This window comes from Molossus molossus, unplaced genomic scaffold (assembly GCF_014108415.1).
Source record: "Molossus molossus isolate mMolMol1 unplaced genomic scaffold, mMolMol1.p scaffold_m16_p_19, whole genome shotgun sequence".
NCBI lineage: Eukaryota > Metazoa > Chordata > Mammalia > Chiroptera > Molossidae > Molossus > Molossus molossus.
The window spans coordinates 25,537,616-25,554,370 of NW_023425354.1; the positions used below are offsets into that span (position 1 = coordinate 25,537,616).

At 52.4% G+C, this 16,755-nt stretch overlaps 2 protein-coding genes across 3 annotated transcripts in view; one reads left to right on the plus strand and one right to left on the minus strand.

The window, feature by feature from the left end:
* Positions 1-16,755, minus strand: part of ACSF2 (acyl-CoA synthetase family member 2) — a 44,789-nt gene that overhangs the window by 5,620 nt on the left and 22,414 nt on the right. The window contains exons 2-10 of the mRNA XM_036268151.1: positions 7,470-7,665; positions 6,990-7,118; positions 6,682-6,735; positions 6,216-6,334; positions 5,913-6,078; positions 5,269-5,364; positions 4,975-5,132; positions 4,595-4,686; positions 4,233-4,309 (exon numbers count right to left, since the gene is read on the minus strand). Of these exons, the coding sequence (XP_036124044.1) occupies positions 4,233-4,309; positions 4,595-4,686; positions 4,975-5,132; positions 5,269-5,364; positions 5,913-6,078; positions 6,216-6,334; positions 6,682-6,735; positions 6,990-7,118; positions 7,470-7,665 (1,087 nt within the window). The remainder of the gene's footprint in view (positions 1-4,232; positions 4,310-4,594; positions 4,687-4,974; positions 5,133-5,268; positions 5,365-5,912; positions 6,079-6,215; positions 6,335-6,681; positions 6,736-6,989; positions 7,119-7,469; positions 7,666-16,755) is intronic.
* Positions 71-4,024, plus strand: CHAD (chondroadherin). Of its 2 annotated transcripts, none has more exons than XM_036268153.1 (4): positions 71-913; positions 2,694-2,857; positions 3,120-3,280; positions 3,495-4,020. In XM_036268153.1, exons 1-3 carry the CDS (start codon positions 140-142, stop codon positions 3,259-3,261), a joined length of 1,080 nt encoding a protein of 359 aa, XP_036124046.1. In that variant the 5' UTR covers positions 71-139; the 3' UTR covers positions 3,262-3,280; positions 3,495-4,020. The 2 variants fall into 2 exon arrangements, with proteins under 2 accessions (XP_036124046.1, XP_036124045.1); XM_036268152.1 differs by having other exon boundaries at positions 113-913; positions 3,120-3,265; positions 3,495-4,024.

A 16,755-nucleotide genomic window follows, 5' to 3' on the forward strand; every position in this document is an offset into this window, starting at 1 on the left:
AAGCCCGGTGGCCTCGATGCTCCACGTAGGAGCTGGCTCTGGCTGTCGGCTGCGGTCAGGGCCACCATATAAATAGGGCGGGAGACCCGAGCGCTGAGGACTTCCCGCTGCCCCCAGCCCAGCCCCAGGCGTCCCGGCCATGGCCTGCCCGATCTTCTTGCTCAGCTTCGGCCTCCTGGCCGGCCTGCTGCCGGCGCTGGCCGCCTGCCCCCAGAACTGCCACTGCCATGGCGACCTCCAGCACGTCATTTGCGACAAGGTGGGACTGCAGAAGATCCCCAAAGTATCCGAGAAGACCAAACTGCTCAACCTGCAGCGCAACAACTTCCCCGTGCTGGCTGCCAACTCGTTCCGGGCCATGCCCAACCTCGTGTCGCTGCACCTGCAGCACTGCCAGATCCGCGAGGTGACAGCCGGCGCCTTCCGCGGCCTCAAGCAGCTCATCTACCTGTACCTGTCCCACAACGACATCCGCGTGCTGCGCGCGGGGGCCTTCGACGACCTGACCGAGCTCACCTACCTCTACCTGGACCACAACAAGGTGACCGAGCTGCCCCGGGGGCTGCTCTCCCCGCTGGTCAACCTCTTCATCCTGCAGCTCAACAACAACAAGATCCGTGAGCTGCGCGCCGGCGCCTTCCAAGGCGCCAAGGACCTGCGCTGGCTCTACTTGTCCGAAAACGCGATCAGCTCCCTGCAGCCCGGAGCTCTGGACGACGTGGAGAACCTCGCCAAGTTCCACCTGGACAGGAACCAGCTGTCCAGCTACCCCTCGGCGGCACTGAGCAAGCTGCGGGTGGTGGAGGAGCTGAAGCTGTCCCACAACCCCCTGAAGAGCATTCCCGACAACGCCTTCCAGTCTTTCGGCAGATACCTGGAGACCCTCTGGCTGGACAACACCAACCTGGAAAAGGTGAGCTCCTGGCTGCAGACCTCTGCCCTGACTCCTTTTTCTTTTCCTGGAGGCCCAGGGATCCAGGGCCACAACTGGGTACTGTTCCCTCTCCCCTCAAATTGCCTCTGTCCCTCTGGCTATCTCCAACGTGAGGAGCTCTGCCCCTCATCTTGTCACATCCCCACCCTGCCCTGCAGTCTCTGTCCCTAGTCTCAGCCACTGCCCTCCTAGCATTTTCTTATAAACGGAGCTGGGGCTGCCCTGGCCCCACCAATGGCCCCTAGGAAGCTTGTCCAGTGCTTCTAACCCCCCACTGTGGGCAGCAGCCACCTCTTCCTGTTGGGCTTCTGCCCCTCCTCTACTGTTTTCCCGTCTCCAGTAAACCTACCACCCCATAAAGGAAGGTTTGTTTATTGAGGAGACTTCCAGAGGAGCTGGGTGAATCAGGCCCACAAAGAGACCCTGTTCCTGGAGGGGGGCGTGCATGTGTGCTGGGGTGGGGGGAGGGCTGGGGAGTAAGGGGGAGCAAATACCCGAGGAAGACCTCCTCCACACGCCTTAGAGGCCCTGGTGGATACCCCCTCCCTCCACACACACATTCCGCTGCATTCTCAGGTCCATTTCAACTGAATGGGGACCAGGGACCAGAGGCTTCCCCAGACTGCAGGCATGGCACCCAAGACCTCTGCCAAGGGCAAAGGCAAGAACCACACACCATTGTCAACCTTTGGCACAGGTCCCCAGGTGTCTCCCTACAGTGCTTCACTGTCCTCTGCCCACCCCACTCACCAGACCCATCTCCTAGCTGCAACCTCATTGAATCCTTCCTCCCTTGTGATACTCAGCACCTGGCCAAGTGGGGCTACCTTGGGTCCTGGTGGAATCCCTTTTTGGGGCTGGAAAAATTGCTCTAATACAGGGACTTCAGTTAGGAGGTGTGGGCAGGCACCAGGGCAAGGTGGGGGGACAGTCATCAGAACAGTCTGGTTACCCGAGAACTTCACACCCCTCCCTGGCCACTGGCATGGAGATGAGGACTGAATCAAGCCTGGAAGGCAGCCAGCCTTTGTCTGCATGAATGGAACCTGCCATTCTTCAGCCTGGCCCCTCCCCAGCTGAAGTCAGAGCCCCCCGGGGTCCCCCAGTGCCAGAGCAGCTTTTCGGTGGGTAGCAGAGCAGGGGCAGCAGGGACTGATGGGGGCAGGGGAGGCCAGGCAGGATCTGTGACGCCTAGGCCAAGATGTGGGCACCAATAGAACATTTCCTCTGGAGCTGTCCAACCTGGCCAAAGGCTCCACCAAGGAGGCTCCACAAATAGCTTCTGGCAGGCAGCGAGGGACCAGTGAGGACAGAGCTGGGGGAAGTCCCAGGACCCTAGGGCTGTGGGGAGCCTGGGCCCACTGCCCATCCCACCAAACACTGACCAGCTTCACCATGTGCCAGCTTAGGCCGCTGGGGCCCAACTCTGGCTGCCTCCCCAGCGGCAGTGTTTGTGCAGAGAGTATGGTGCCAGGGGCAGAGGAGCTGGGTGTGGTCCCAAAGCTACTGTTTACTGCCTAGTGTGACCCTGGGCAAGGAACTTAACTTTTCCTCCCATCTCTATATTAGAAATGACACCGGCTATCTCAAAAGCTGGTCGTTTGTATTAAATCAACAGAGACAACTTAGTCACATTGTGACACTCCTCAAGGTGCTACTGCTTATGTCCAGGGAAGGACCCTGCCACTCTGGGGCCATAGAGCTGGAGAGGCTGGACATGGGGGCTGAGGTGCTCATTTGTGCCCACCTTGCTCCCTAGTTCTCCGACGGTGCCTTCCTGGGTGTCACCACACTGAAAAACGTCCATCTGGAGAACAACCGCCTGGCTCAGCTGCCCTCCAACTTCCCCTTTGACAACCTGGAGACCCTCTCTCTCACCAACAACCCCTGGAAGTGTACCTGCCAGCTTAGGGGCCTGCGGAGGTGAGAGCACCCCCACACCCCTCCCAGAACCCACCCTCAGGTAATGCAATGGAGACACGCTGGCCCTGCATTAGGATATCTTGGGCATATTGTCCTACATTTGCTACCTGACAGGTGTGGGCTTGAGCTCCTACATTTGTCAAATGAAGGTGACAGTTCCCAGACTTTTCTGGAGCCAAGTGAATCCTGACCTCATAACTCACTGTTCTTTCCCCTAGCATTTCCACATCTCTTGCCCAACCCCATTTCTCTGTCTCTCCAGGTGGCTGGAAGCCAAGTCTTCCCGCCCTGATGCCACTTGTGCCTCGCCTGCCAAGTTCAGGGGCCAGCACATTCGTGACACGGATGCCTTCCGCAGCTGCAAGTTCCCCACTAAGAGGTCCAAGAAAGCTGGCCGCCATTAAACAGGTGGGAACAGGGCAGGCTGGTCCCCATTCCCCTCTCTGGAAACACTGGCAAGTAAGGAGGGTGTCCCAGGGTATGCCCTCCCACAGAGGGGCGTGCAGACCCTCCAGTTTTCCAGGGAGAAAAGGGGAACTTTTAAAGGGGATAATGAGACTGGCCCAGGCTCCCACCACTTTCTCCGAGCGTCAGCTGGGTTACTGGCGTCCTGACACCGTTCCTTGCTTCTCTGCAGGTCCTGATCCAGCCAGTCCTGGTGACTGGTCTCTGCCTTCTGCTGGAGAAACTACTGACCTCCCCACCTCCGACCCCACCTTCTTCCACAGCCTCTGCTGATGCACAGAGCTGTCCACACCTAGACACGTCCTGGCAGGGGGAGTCAGGACTCTGCCAGCATGAACCCAGCTCCACCATCTCTGCCTGACAGTGAGGGCTCCATCACACCTGGCCCCTCCACATCAGCTCCTCTCAAAGAAGGGCTGCCGAGACCCTCAAGTCCTTCAGAACCAGAACTGGGTGGTCATCAGGATGGCCACCCTTCCAGAATCCTCCTTTCATCTGCTCCCCTTTCCCTTCCATTTGGAAACAAACGTCAGATCCTTGCCCCACCCCTTGTTTCCAGGAAAGGTCTTCAGCCTGTACCCCAGCTCCACCAGCCCTTGCCTGCCAGGACGCTCTAGCAGGATACCGGTGCTTTGCCAAATATCTCCCACGCTGCATTTCCTCCCCAGATTTCTATAAGTATAAATTTATGTATGTATGATATTTACTCCCTGTTGTTCCCTATTCCATGACTCGCTGGCTGCGGATGAAGTCAGATTGCATTTTCTCACATCTGCTTTCTAGAAGGAGGGTGGGCCGAGAGGGTCTACCCTGGAGATCTGGCCCGGGCTCATCCCCACTCCCATACATCTGTTCTCACCCCAGGGTGGCCTGCCTTGCTCCCACCGCCCCAGCCCCAGCCACCACTCACCACCAGCTCCCTCGCATTCAGCCTTCTGACGATGGTTCGGATCAGCTCTGGGGGTACTGGGGACCCAGCAATCAAACCTGAATCAGAGAGAGGGCTGACACGGCTCCCACCACCTTCAGGCTCAGTGGACCCCCTTTGCCCGCAGCTCTTTCTAGGGAAGAACATTCCCTTCTCTTCCCTGCCCCTGGACCTGTTCCTACACTTGGCATCAGGCCTTGGACTGGTATCCAGAGTGGCTGGGAATTTGCCTCCCTTCCCCCAACATTTCTACAGTGATCTTTTTGCCCCCTAAGTAAAGGACTGGGTGTACATCTAGCTCAACCAGGCCAGCTCTGGCCTGACCACCCTTGGCCCCATCCCACCTCCACACATGGTTGAGATGTCGTAACTGGAGAAGTCTGGCTGGTTCAGAATGTCCACGAACATTGTGGGGGTGCCATACAGGAAGGAGCCTCTGTATAAGGGAGGGTGGCATCTTAAAATCAGGTTCAGAAGTGGAAGGGAACTCCCTCTTCTCACCCACCCACCTTGAACCTGTAGCAAGGGCCAAGGCTGCGACAGTGGGAAACAGGGAGGAGAAGCTCTTTGGAGGCAGGAACTGGCACTCTGCTGAGGTTCCCCACTACCTTGTCTCCATGTCTCCTAGCTGGAGGGAGGAGACATCCTGGAGAGGGAGCAGGGCCCAGGAGTGAGGAATAGGAGGGTCTCATGAGCCAGCAAGGAGCTGCCCAATGATGCCCACCTCTCTTTGCTGATGGCCTCCAGCGCCTTCTTGCCATCAAAAATTGGAGAGGACAGGATGAGGGTGACACCGTGCATCATGCTCACCATTGTGCCCCCCACAGAACCCAGGCAGTGGTACAGGGGGGCGGGCAGGATCACCCTCGACTCCTCTGGTGTCTGGAGATGGAGGCAGGAGGCTAGGTCTATCCTGGAGCTGGGAGCCCCAGAAGCTAGTATCTCTAGCCAGCAGGGAGAGCCCAGCAAAACCCCCACCCACGCAGGGTTCCAGTAGGCCGTGGCCAGCACCCCTCACCTTCAGGTGCAGTTTCAAGCGCTCCCCTATGATGTTGGAGTTGTTGACAATGTTGTAGTGGGAAAGAGTGGCCCCCTTGGGGCTGCCTGTCGTCCCCTGAGAAGACAAACAGGTGACACTTGGCCTCTTTCTCCCCATCTCCTTCATGCCCTGGGCCACTGCGTGGAGGAACACTGGACTGGAGTCAGGAGACTGGGACTGTTGCCCCAGACCCATTCATTCATTCAGTACGTGTTCACGTAAGTTTTCCACGTGCCTGCCTGGTGCCAGGGGTTAGGACCCACAGGTGTGGAAGATAAGGTCCCTGTCCTCCACGCCACTCATAAAGCGGCTCAGAGCACTCTGTGGCTCAGAAGCAGATTCTGCTTCTGGGCCTCAATTTCCCCTTTTGCTAAATGAGGGGGCCTATGGTGGCACCATGCATCTGCCCCCGTGCTGGGGACAAGAGGGCCAGAGAGGGGGACATGGACAAGGACACCGGTTGCTGATGTTTTCTAGGGCAGAGAGGACGACTAGGGTTGCCCCAGGAGAAGAGTCCGCACTCCTGAGCTCCGTAGCCCTGTGCTCATTCTCGGGGAAGGTTCACAGGGGCAGGCAGGGTAACATGCCAGGCTGGGCTTGGGTCCTAAAGACCTCTGCCTTACCGAGGTAAACTGGATGTTGATGGGGTCATGGCAGGACAGGAACTGCTGGGTGTACCGGAGCCGGGCCATATGCTGCTGTTTGCTTCCAGCTGCCACCACTTCGTCCAGGAGCAATGTCCCTGGCAGAGGGGTGTCCACTGAGATGAGTGTGGTCAGTTCTGGGAGTCTGGGGGCAGGGAGAACGGAGAGAGTCAGGGGCTGAGGGAGCCCACTGAGAAACCTGCCTCCTCCGTGGGGGTGGGTAGTGGATGAGGGGGCCAGGACGTCATATAACACACACGTCCCAACCCGGGACATCCCCACCTATGACTCTTCAAGGCCCCTGGCTGGGCCTTCTCCAGCTCTGGACAGATGTGCTTCAGGATGTCGTAGTACTGCTGGGTCTTGAATTGCTTGGGGAACACGAGGGCTTTGCAGCCTACCTGTGGAAGGGAGCCCCCACTCCCAGTCAGCGGAAAGCCCACACTGGGAATCTAGGAGAGGCCACACTAAAAGCTGCTCCCTCTCATACATATGCACTACTACCCTGACACCACACACACACCGGCTCCCACACCACTGCCATGACACATGCGTGTACCATCCCCCAACACATACACCAGCTTTGTATCTGCCCAACTACCTCCTCCTCCCGTCCACTCACAGCCTAAGAAAGGACGACTCTAGGTATCACCCACCTATGCAGCCCTCACCACCCCATCAGCCCTCTGATAACTGAAAGCCCCTGTTCCAGGCACCCGCCCCGCCCCGCCCCAGGAACAGATCCTACCTTCCTCAGGGCATACTCCAGCTCCATAGCTTGGTAGGCTGGGTTTATGGATACCTGGTGGAGACAGCAAGAGTATGTCAGTGTTCTGGGCAGACCCTATCCCTCTCGTTACCCCTCTACCCTCAGTAGGCACAGAAACACGGTATAGACAGAGGCAGCACCCTGCCCGCCTAAGTCTCCTTGGTAGCTTCAGGAAAAAGCTACCCAAATACCCACACGGGTTTGATTCTGAGACCAAGGAGCCAGCAGGTTTCCCATGAATGATGCCCCCCTGCATACCCAGCTATGCCAGGCCAGCCCTTCCTCACCAGAATGATGCCTGCCTGGGCTGTGGCCAGCTGCATGAGCACCCATGCATAGGAGTTGGGTCCCCACATGCCCAGTCGGTCACCCTTGCAAAGGCCAATACTCAGGAGCCCAGAAGCAGCTTTGTCCACCTGGTGTAAACAGACAGGGCACACGGGGTAAGGTGTGGGCAAGCAGGAAGGGCCATGACTCCCACCTCAGCCCTTGGCCCAGGGGTTCACATCAGAATCACCTAGGAACAAGGGACAGACCTCAGTGGGGCATGCATTACACAGAGTTAACAAGTGCCCCAGGGGTGACTGATGTAGGAAGCCTCTGGGCCACCTCTGCCTCAGTCCTGTCCCCACCTCCTAATGCCCCTGGGGTTCTCTGGCAACCCCCACACCCTGCCCCAGTCAGGTGTCGGCCTAATGGTTCCACCCAGCCAAGGAAGCCTGGGGGCTAGCACCTGCCCACTTTCAGGGTTCAAGGTCAGGACCCACCTCTTCCTTTAACTGGGCAAAGGTCAACCTGATATTTTCATGGAGGATGATCAAGGCCTCTCGGTCTGGGAACTTCTGTGCTGTAGCATCCAGGCAACGTCCTACAGTCTTGTTGATAAGACGAAATTTGGTGTAGCCCTGAACGTAGCTAAGGCCTCCGATAGGCAGGGTGGCAATATGTTCCTTCTCTCCGGAGCTGTGGGGAGAGGCAGCATGGGTTCCACTGCACCAGGCCAGGCCTCCCTGGCAGCAAGGGCCTGGCACACCCTTGCTGCGAACAATGTGCTAGGGACCACTGCAGAGACTGTTGGGCTCACCCCATTCCCAGGAACCATCACCATTGAACTTAGGGACTGCTTCACCCTTGGAGATCCAAACCAGAAACTGACTTCTGGTCCTTAATCAGAGAGAAGGTTCTTTTTCCATCCTACTCCCCAGTTTCCACACAATACCAGTGGCCTGGAGCGTTGGTGCAATAACAGTGGAAAAGGAAACTGAGGCAAATCACATTGCTTTGACTAAGCAGAGAGGTTGCCTAAGGGGGCTAAGAACAATGGCCTCACCCTAGACACCACGCCCTGCGGATAAAATGCCCCTGGGCATTTGTCAAAACCCACAGAATAGTCCAACACAAGGACTGAATCTTAATGTGAACTATGGACTACAGTCCCTAATAATGCATCAATGCCAGGGCACTAATTATGCGCTAATGTTAACAACCGGGGACACTGCATCTGGGGTGGGGTGGGCATATGGAACCCCAGTTTAACGTGCTTAGTTATGCTGTAACTCTAAAATTGTACTTAAGAACTTAGGTCTATTAATTATTAAAGAAACAAAACAAAAAAAAGGCCTCCAGAAGTCCAAATATCACATGCTTACGCCGGCGTGCGCTCACTTGCCCACCCTGGGTGACAGCTACTGGGCTCCCGCCCAGGCCTCTGGAGGAATGGAACCGGTTTTAGACCCTGTCCCACTCAGAGGGCAAGCTCCAGGTTCCTGCCTTCCAGGCTACCACTGGGCGGTACGGGCCCTGAGAGCCAATCCTGACGATTCAGTTCTGCAGCTGCTAAGAATACCGTGGCTATCTTTTGTTGATTGGTTGCTGATCGCTTGTGGGGAGAGTTTGCAGGAAGAACAAAGTATGCAGGGCAGGGGGAGCAACACTGGGTTACGGTGTAAATGGGAGAGGAAGCTGCTGCCGTCTCACGGAAGGGTGGGTCACAGTTCCAACTGAGGGGGAGGCGGCCCAACTTGATGCCTGAGCTACAGCTGGGGGAGGGGGGAGGCTGAGCGGCACAGTGGGAACTGCTGAAGCTCTGTAGAGAGCAAGCAAGCACTAGGCTGGGGTTGGAGGCCTGAGGTCTCAGCCCAGGTTGCTGCTGGCTGGGTGAGTGACTGTCGCAGACACCTTTGGTGTCTCATGTCACATCTCCTCACTACACCTTTGGTTTCGGCTGCTGGGACAGTCCCTTAGGGGTCTGTCTGCTCAGGGACTTCCTCAAGGCTCCCTTTCTGCAGCGGGACAGTTCTGAGAGGCCAGCTGTACCTTCTTAGAGGTCCTGGTGAGTAAAACCCTGGCTGCCTAGGGTGATGGCTTCAGTAACAGCCGACACTGGCTTCTCTTCCTCTCTCCTCTTCCCCCTCCCTCACTCCTGTTTCCTAGGATCACAAACAAACCACCTGCACCCCAGTCCTTGTTCTCAGGGGAATCCAAATTAAGACACAGAATTTAACCTCTCTAGACCTCAGCTTCCCTACCTAGAAAGTTTGAATCGGTGGTTTTTCTCAAGGGAATGTTATCTGAATTACCCGAACAATCTTCTCAAATGGTTGCAGTGAGCCACCTAAGCCAGGGCGTTCCTGCAAGTGTGCTGGGAAGTACACAGCCAAGAACTGCAGGGGTCTAAGGTCCTGGGAGTCCACACCTGTTTCTGTCCACAGGTTGACAAACCTAGAGAACTGCTGAGGTGGTTCCCAGGGATCACCATGACACGCCTCAAAAGAGACTGTGTACCCCAAATCCCTACCTCACAGGCATACTATAGATGGTCAGGAATACGATGAAGAAATAAAATGAAGTCAATACAGCCCTGGCCGGTTTGGCTCAGCGGTTAGAGCGTCGGCCTGCGGTCCTGAGAGACCCGGGTTCGGTTCCCGCTAAGGGCGCGTACCTCGGTTGCAGTTTGTCCCCGGCCCTGGTCGGTTGTGCGGGTGGCAGCCACTCGATGTGTTCCTTTCACATCGATGTTTCTCTCTCTCTCTCTGTTCCTCTCTCTCCCTCCCACTCTACCTGAACAAAAAATGGAAAAATGTCCTCGGGTGAGGATTAAAAAAATAAAATAAAATAAAATAAAATGAAGTCAATACAGTCAAACAGCTAAATTACTAAAATCAGGTAGGTTGAGGCCTGAGGAAATTATTCTATTCTTGTTTTATTTTATTTTTTCCATTTTTTGTACAGACAGAGTGGGAGGGAGAGAGATGAAGAGAGAGAGAGGGAAACATCGATGTGAAAGGGACACATCGAGTGGCTGCCACCCGCACGACCAACCAGGGCCGGGGACCAACTGCAACCGAGGTACATGCCCTTAGCGGGAACCGAACCCGGGTCTCTCCGGACCGCAGGCGGACGCTCTAACCGCTGAGCCAAACCGGCCAGGGCTCTATTCTTGTTTTAATTAGCCCAGGAACTTAAAGTTTTCTATAGATACTCTATGGATAACCCTCTGGTTACCCCCTGAAGGACCAAGTAAAGAATGTTTATGTGTCCACTGCACATCTGGAAGATGAGCAACTCGGAACAATCCAGAGGCCAAGAACACAAGACTGTTTCTTCTCAAGAGTGTTATTTTTACTGTAAGAACTCTTAGCTTTTCATTCTTCTTCGGAACAGTCTGGGTATTGCCCAGGTTGTGTTTCTAGGTTGCAAATCCTAGGAGCCTTGTATAAAACAATATCCCTTCACTTATTTTCAGCCAAAGCCTCCTTATTCATGTATGCCAGGTCAATAAGGGGGCCCATTTTTGTCCACCGGGAAACACGCTCTTTGCTTTGCGTTTGCCAAAGTGATCGTTGCAAGAGCAAGCATGTGGAGAGAAGCTGCTTAAGAAGAAAGCCAACACAGGGAACAGTAGGGAGAGAAGGAGTCAGGGAGAGACAGAGAAAGAAATAGGAGGGCACAGTGGCCAACTTAATCTTGAAGTTGTTGAATCCCGAGACCCATGTAAGTCTACCTATCTCTGGACTTTTCACTGTCAACAGCCAATAAATTCCCTCTTTAAATTTAACCCATTGGGGGCGGGGGCAGAAATAGCTGAACTCCATTTGTGACAACATGGATGAACCCTGAAGGACATTATGCTAAATGAAATAAGCCAGACATAAAAAGGCAAATATTGCACGATCGCACTTATATGTGGAATCTAAAGCATTAATTAATTAATTGCCAGTTTTAGTTGGTTTTCTGTTGTTTATACCTACATTTTGCAATCAGTGGATAACCAGTGCCCTTAAAGGCGTAGCAGGCCACCTCATACAGCCCAGCCTTTGGATTAGGAGGCGGAAAAGTGCAAATCTCTGCTAGTTTAATGGTCTTATTATCAACAAAGCATTGACAGCAGCTCTAATAGGTGCTGTGGCAGAGAATTGCGCCCCCCCCCCCCCAACAGCCCCTTCTTCCTTAATACACCCTCAGATGTTTCTCTGTCCATGTGGAACAGAGACCACATTTTCAAGCTTCCCCAGCAGGTGATCTGGCCCTAAGATGAAGTTCTGGTCAATGGGATTTGTTGTTGTTGTTGTTCAGATAGAGTGGGAGGGAGAGAGAGGAAGAGAGAGAGAGAGAAAAACACCGACATGAAAGGGACACATCGAGTGGCTGCCACCTGCACGACCAACCAGGGCTGGGGACAAACTGCAACTGAGGTACGTGCCCTTAACGGAAACCAAACCCGGGTCTCTCTGGACCGCAGGCTGATGCTCTAACCGCTGAGCCAAACTGGCCAGGGCTGGTCAATGAGATTTAAAGAGAGGTAGTGGGTGTAACTTCTGAGAAGAATCCACAAAGGGAAGACTCATCTTCTTGTCTTCTTTCTGGCCAGCTAGATGCAGCTTGTGACAGGAAAAAAATGCCAGCTATCTCGGACAACCTGGTGAGCTTGGACACCACAGAGCAGCAAGACAGAAGGGGGCTGGAGCCTGCTGGCAGGATACACCAGGCAAGCTACAGACTGGCTGTCTCCCAGAAAAAGTAAGTCCCGTCTCCTTTAAGTCACAGGGAGACTGGGTTTCTCTGCTATGCACAGTGAACAAAAAAAGGGATGCTATGAAAAGTAGGATGATCTGATCCTAAATTTCTAACTGGGCAGGTCATGGTGAGTAGTCACGTCCTAGGCATATAACTTTTTTTTTTTATCCTTACCCGAGGACATTTTCCCATTTTTTGTTCAGATAGAGTGGGAGGGAGAGAGAGAGAGAGAAACATCGACGTGAAAGGGACACATCGAGTGGCTGCCACCCGCACGACCCAACCAGAGCCGGGGACAAACTGCAACCGAGGTACATGCCCTTAGTGGGAACCGAACCCGGGTCTCTCTGGACCACAGGCTGACGCTCCAACCGCTGAGCCAAACCGGCCAAGGAGTCATATGACTTCTTTAGTAAAAGGTTTATCCTTGCCTGAGTTAGCTCCGTCCATTGTTTCTGTGCATCTAGGTTAATACACCTCCGAAATAAGCGTAACCACCCTCAAGAGAGCACTTAATTATATTACTCATCCCTACCTTGCTTTCTCCCACCTCCATGTAATCCTCCTTAGTGTCCCCCCTTAGTTTCAAATGCATAAAAGAAACTGCAAACTGTTATTGTCTGAAGCATTTATTCAGTCTGTTGAGAGCTTGCTTCCAGATGTATCCTCTTTTTTGGCTCAAATAAATTTTTATAAAAATTCTCTACGGGGCCCTGGCCAGTTTGGCTCAATGGTTAGAGCATCGGCCTGCGGTCCAGAGAAACCCGGGTTTGGTTCCTGCTAAGGGCATGTATTTCAGTTGCAGTTTGTCCCCAGCGCTGGTTGGGTCATGCCACTCGATGTGTCCCTTTCACGTCGATGTTTCTCTCTCTCTCGCTCTCTCTCCCTCTCTCTCCCTCCCACTCTATCTGAACAAAAAATGGAAAAATGTCCTCAGGTGAGGATAAGAAAAAAAAATTAAATAAAAAAATAAAAATTCGCCCTAGCCGGTTTGGCTCAGCGGTTAGAGCATTGGCCTGCAGTCTGGAGAGACCCGGGTTCGGTTCCCACTAAGGGCACGTACCTCGGTTGCAGTTTGTCCCCGGCCCTGGTTGGGTGGTGCGGGTGGCAACCGCTCGATGTGTCCCTTTCACATCGATGTTTCTCTCTCTCTCTCTCTCTCTCTCCCCCACTCTATCTGAACAAAAAAATATCAAAAAATGTCCTCGAGTGAGGATAAAAATAAATAAATAAAAATAAAAATTCTCTACAGGTTTGGACATTCTTATGTTGACAACACTAAGTAAAGCCTTAAAAAAAAAAAAAAAGGTAGGAATGATGAACTCTTTATTCTGTAGATAAGGAAACTGAAGTTCAGAGAGGCCAAGTGGACCACTCAGCTGGTAAACAACCCAGCATCCAGGATAACCGCCACGCACTCCGCCTGGGTCAGGGAGAAAGGCGTGGGATGGGTATTCTGTTCTTTAGGGTTGGGATTTACCTCCTATCTGATTACTGGAGATTGTCTAATCTCAACTTGATTTTTTTCTACCACTGTTTACTGATTGAACTCAAGAAACCGGACTAGGGTAAGGCAGAGCTGAAGTGGAGACAGGTGGCTCCTTCAAAGGACTGAAGAGTTCTGAAAACGCCTATTAACGCAATTTGCTCATAAACTTCAGACGCGCCCATCATTTCAAAAGTTCAAGCACAAACAGAACGGATTCGACTTCCCTCCTTCCTCTAATGCAGCCCAAAGGCCTTGGGCAAAAAGGGGGCCGCTTCTTTTTCTGTTCTTAAACGAAGTCGAAAATATTCCATTTCAACCTGAAAAAGACAATAAGATTTGGCTTGAGGAAAAGTCTTTGCTTGCTTAAACTTGTTGCAGTGGGAGGTCAGCCAGCAGTCCCAGCGGCTCCCGACTCAAAGAACTAAAGTAAATACATCTTCAGTGGGGCCTCAGCTCCCAGGGTGCTTGTTGAGAAACCTCAGCCCCCAGGTGAACTGAAGCTGTGTAAACCAGCCAGGTGGAAGTGGGGAGAGAACCGGAGACAAGGCACAGCACCACCTAGGTCCCCTCACCAAGTTGGCACAGGAGAACTCGGGCCCAGATCTGCTTCCAGATCTGGTTTCATAAGAAAAGTCAGGAACAAGGATTTTTTTTTTCTTTTTTTCTTTTTTTTTTTTTAATCCTCACCCGAGGACATTTTTCCATTTTTTGTTCAGATAGAGCGGGAGGGAGAGAGAGGAAGAGAGAGAGAGAAAAACATCGACGTGAAGGGACGCATCGAGGGGCTGCCACCCGCACAACCGACCAGGGCTGGGGACAAACTGCAACCGAGGTACGCGCCCTTAGCGGGAACCGAACCCGGGTCTCTCAGGACCGCAGGCCGACGCTCTAACCGCTGAGCCAAACCGGCCAGGGCGGATTTTTTTTTTTTCAAACAGAACTCTCTTGGCTGCTCATTTTGGGGCAAGTAATGTGTTCATTGTTTTATATCCATTGCCTCACAGTGCCTACTGTGTAAGAGGTGCTTCACCGAATGACCAAGTCAATGAATTAACAATAATGAACATACCAACCCAATTGAAAAATGAGCAAAGGAGCTGAATAGTTTTCCAAAGAAGATATACGAATGGCCATCAAGCACATGAAATGCAAATGAAAACCACAGTGAGATGCTACTACACACCCACTTGGAAGGCTGTAATTTAAAAAACACCAAAATAACAAGTGTTGGCCAGCATGTGGAGAAATTGGAATCCTTGTGCACTGTTGGAGGGAATGTAAAATGGGGCAGTCACTGTGGAAAACAGTTTGGCGGTGGTTTTCCAAAAAGTTAAACACAGAATTACCATATGACCCAGAAATTCCACTCCTATATACTCAAAAGAATTGAAAACAGGTGTGCGAACAAAGACTTGTACACAAAATTCATAGCAGTACTGTTCACAATTGCCAAAAGGTGAAAACAACCCAAAGGTCAGCAATGAATGATGAGTAAACAAAATGTGGGATACATTTTGAAATATAATGAAATATTATGTGGCCATTAAAAGGAATCACATACTGATACATTTCAAACATGGATAAACCTTGAAAACATTACGTAAAGTGAAAGAAGTCGGACACAAAGCCACACATTGTATAATTCCAGGTAGACAAAGTGTTAAGAGTAGGTAAAGCTACAGAGACGGAAGTAAATGAAGTCATTGCTTACAGGGAATAGGAGGATAGAGAGGTGATAGCTAAGGGTTTCTCTTTAAGGTGACGAAAATGTTCTAAAATTGCCTGTGGGGATGGTTTCACATATACATGTATACTAAAAATTACTGAGTTGTATGCCGTAAAAAATAATGCACATAATTCCACTCCTAGGAATATATCCAACAGAAACCACACATGTGCTCACCAAAAGACAGGTACAAGAATATTTGTATCACCTTCAATATGTAAACTATCCAAATACCCATCAATAGAATAGATAAATAAATGATGATTTATTATTTGCAATTTTATACAGTAATGAGAGCAAATGAACTATGACTACTCCCACCAATATGATGAAACTCATAAATGAAAGCCTGGCCAGTATGGCTCAGTGGTTGAGCGTCAACCCATGCACCAAGACGTCACCAGTTTGATTCTCAGTCAGGGCACATGCCCAGGTTGTGGGCCAAATCCCCAGTAGGGAGCATGCAGGAGGCAATCGATTGATGTTCTCTCTCATTGATGTTTCTGTCTCTCTCTACTTCTCCCTTCCTCTCTCTCTAAAATCAGTAAAGAAAAAAATATATATATTAAAAAAAAAAAAAAAAGAGAGAACCTTGCCCTGGCCGGTTTGGCTCAGCAGTTAGAGCGTCGGCCTGCGGTCCAGAGAGACCCGGTTCGGTTCCCACTAAGGGCACATACCTAGGTTGCAGTTTGTCCCCGGCCCTGGTTGGGTCGTGTGGGTGGCAACCACTCCATGTGTCCCTTTCACGGCGATGTTTCTCTCTCTCTCCCTCCCTTCCACTCTATCTAAAAATCAAGGGAAAGAGGACTTCTGGTCAAGATGGCAGTGTAGGTAAACACGGTACTCGCCTCCTCCCACAACCACATCAATATTACAACTTAACTACAGAACAACCATCATTCAGAAGCACCTGAAATCAAGCTGAAGGGAAGTCCTACAACTATGAAATTAAAGAAGCCACAGCGAGACTGGTAGGAAGCACGGAGGAGGTGTGGACAGGCTGGTCCCACACCCATGTGTGGCAGATAAAAATAAGGAGGGATACCTTGGCTATTAAGATCCTCCCTGAGGAGTGAGGGGTCCCCTTCCCACATCAGGCCCCCCAGCTCAGGGTTCCACAGCCAGGAAGAGAAGTTCCCATAACTTCTGGCTGTACAAAACAGCAGGAATTGAGGCTGAAGGAGGCTGAGGCTTCTGGAGCCCCAGGCAGCTCCTCTTAAAGGGCCCGTGCACGACTTAGTCAGACTCATACCCTCCAGACTCCAGCATGGAGGAGGCAGTCTGAAAGGCACCAGAGACATACGAGGAAGAACTGAGTTGTTTAGCATCAGGTTGAGGGCTGGAGAGGCAGCCTTCTTCTGGACAGACATGCTGGCAGAGGCCATTGCTCTTTTGGTGAGCCCTCTCCCCATGGGGCCAGCAGATAGGCACCATATATGGGACTCTAGCAACCTGGCTCACACTGTTTGCCCCTCCCTGATGATTCCTGAGGCCTTGCTCTACCCAACTTTCAGGTCCACCCAAGCTATTTCCAGTGGCTTTACCATAGGATTGGTCTGTCTTGGCTCTTGCTTCAGATTTTCATAAATTCTCTCCAACAAGCAGAATCTGGCCTCAGTGAGCCCCATACCTCTCATTAAGTGGCCCCAAGCCTGGTGCTAGAAGCACCAAGCCTTGGTTCACAACTTGGCTTTGCCTGGGCACCTCCAAACCCAGCACAAGATGCAGCCATCTGCAGATCGCTTTGTAGCTTATGCCTGGTGGCCCCGGGTAGAACACAGGCAATGGCTGACCTTGCCCCAGAGCCAGCACACCCAGTGGA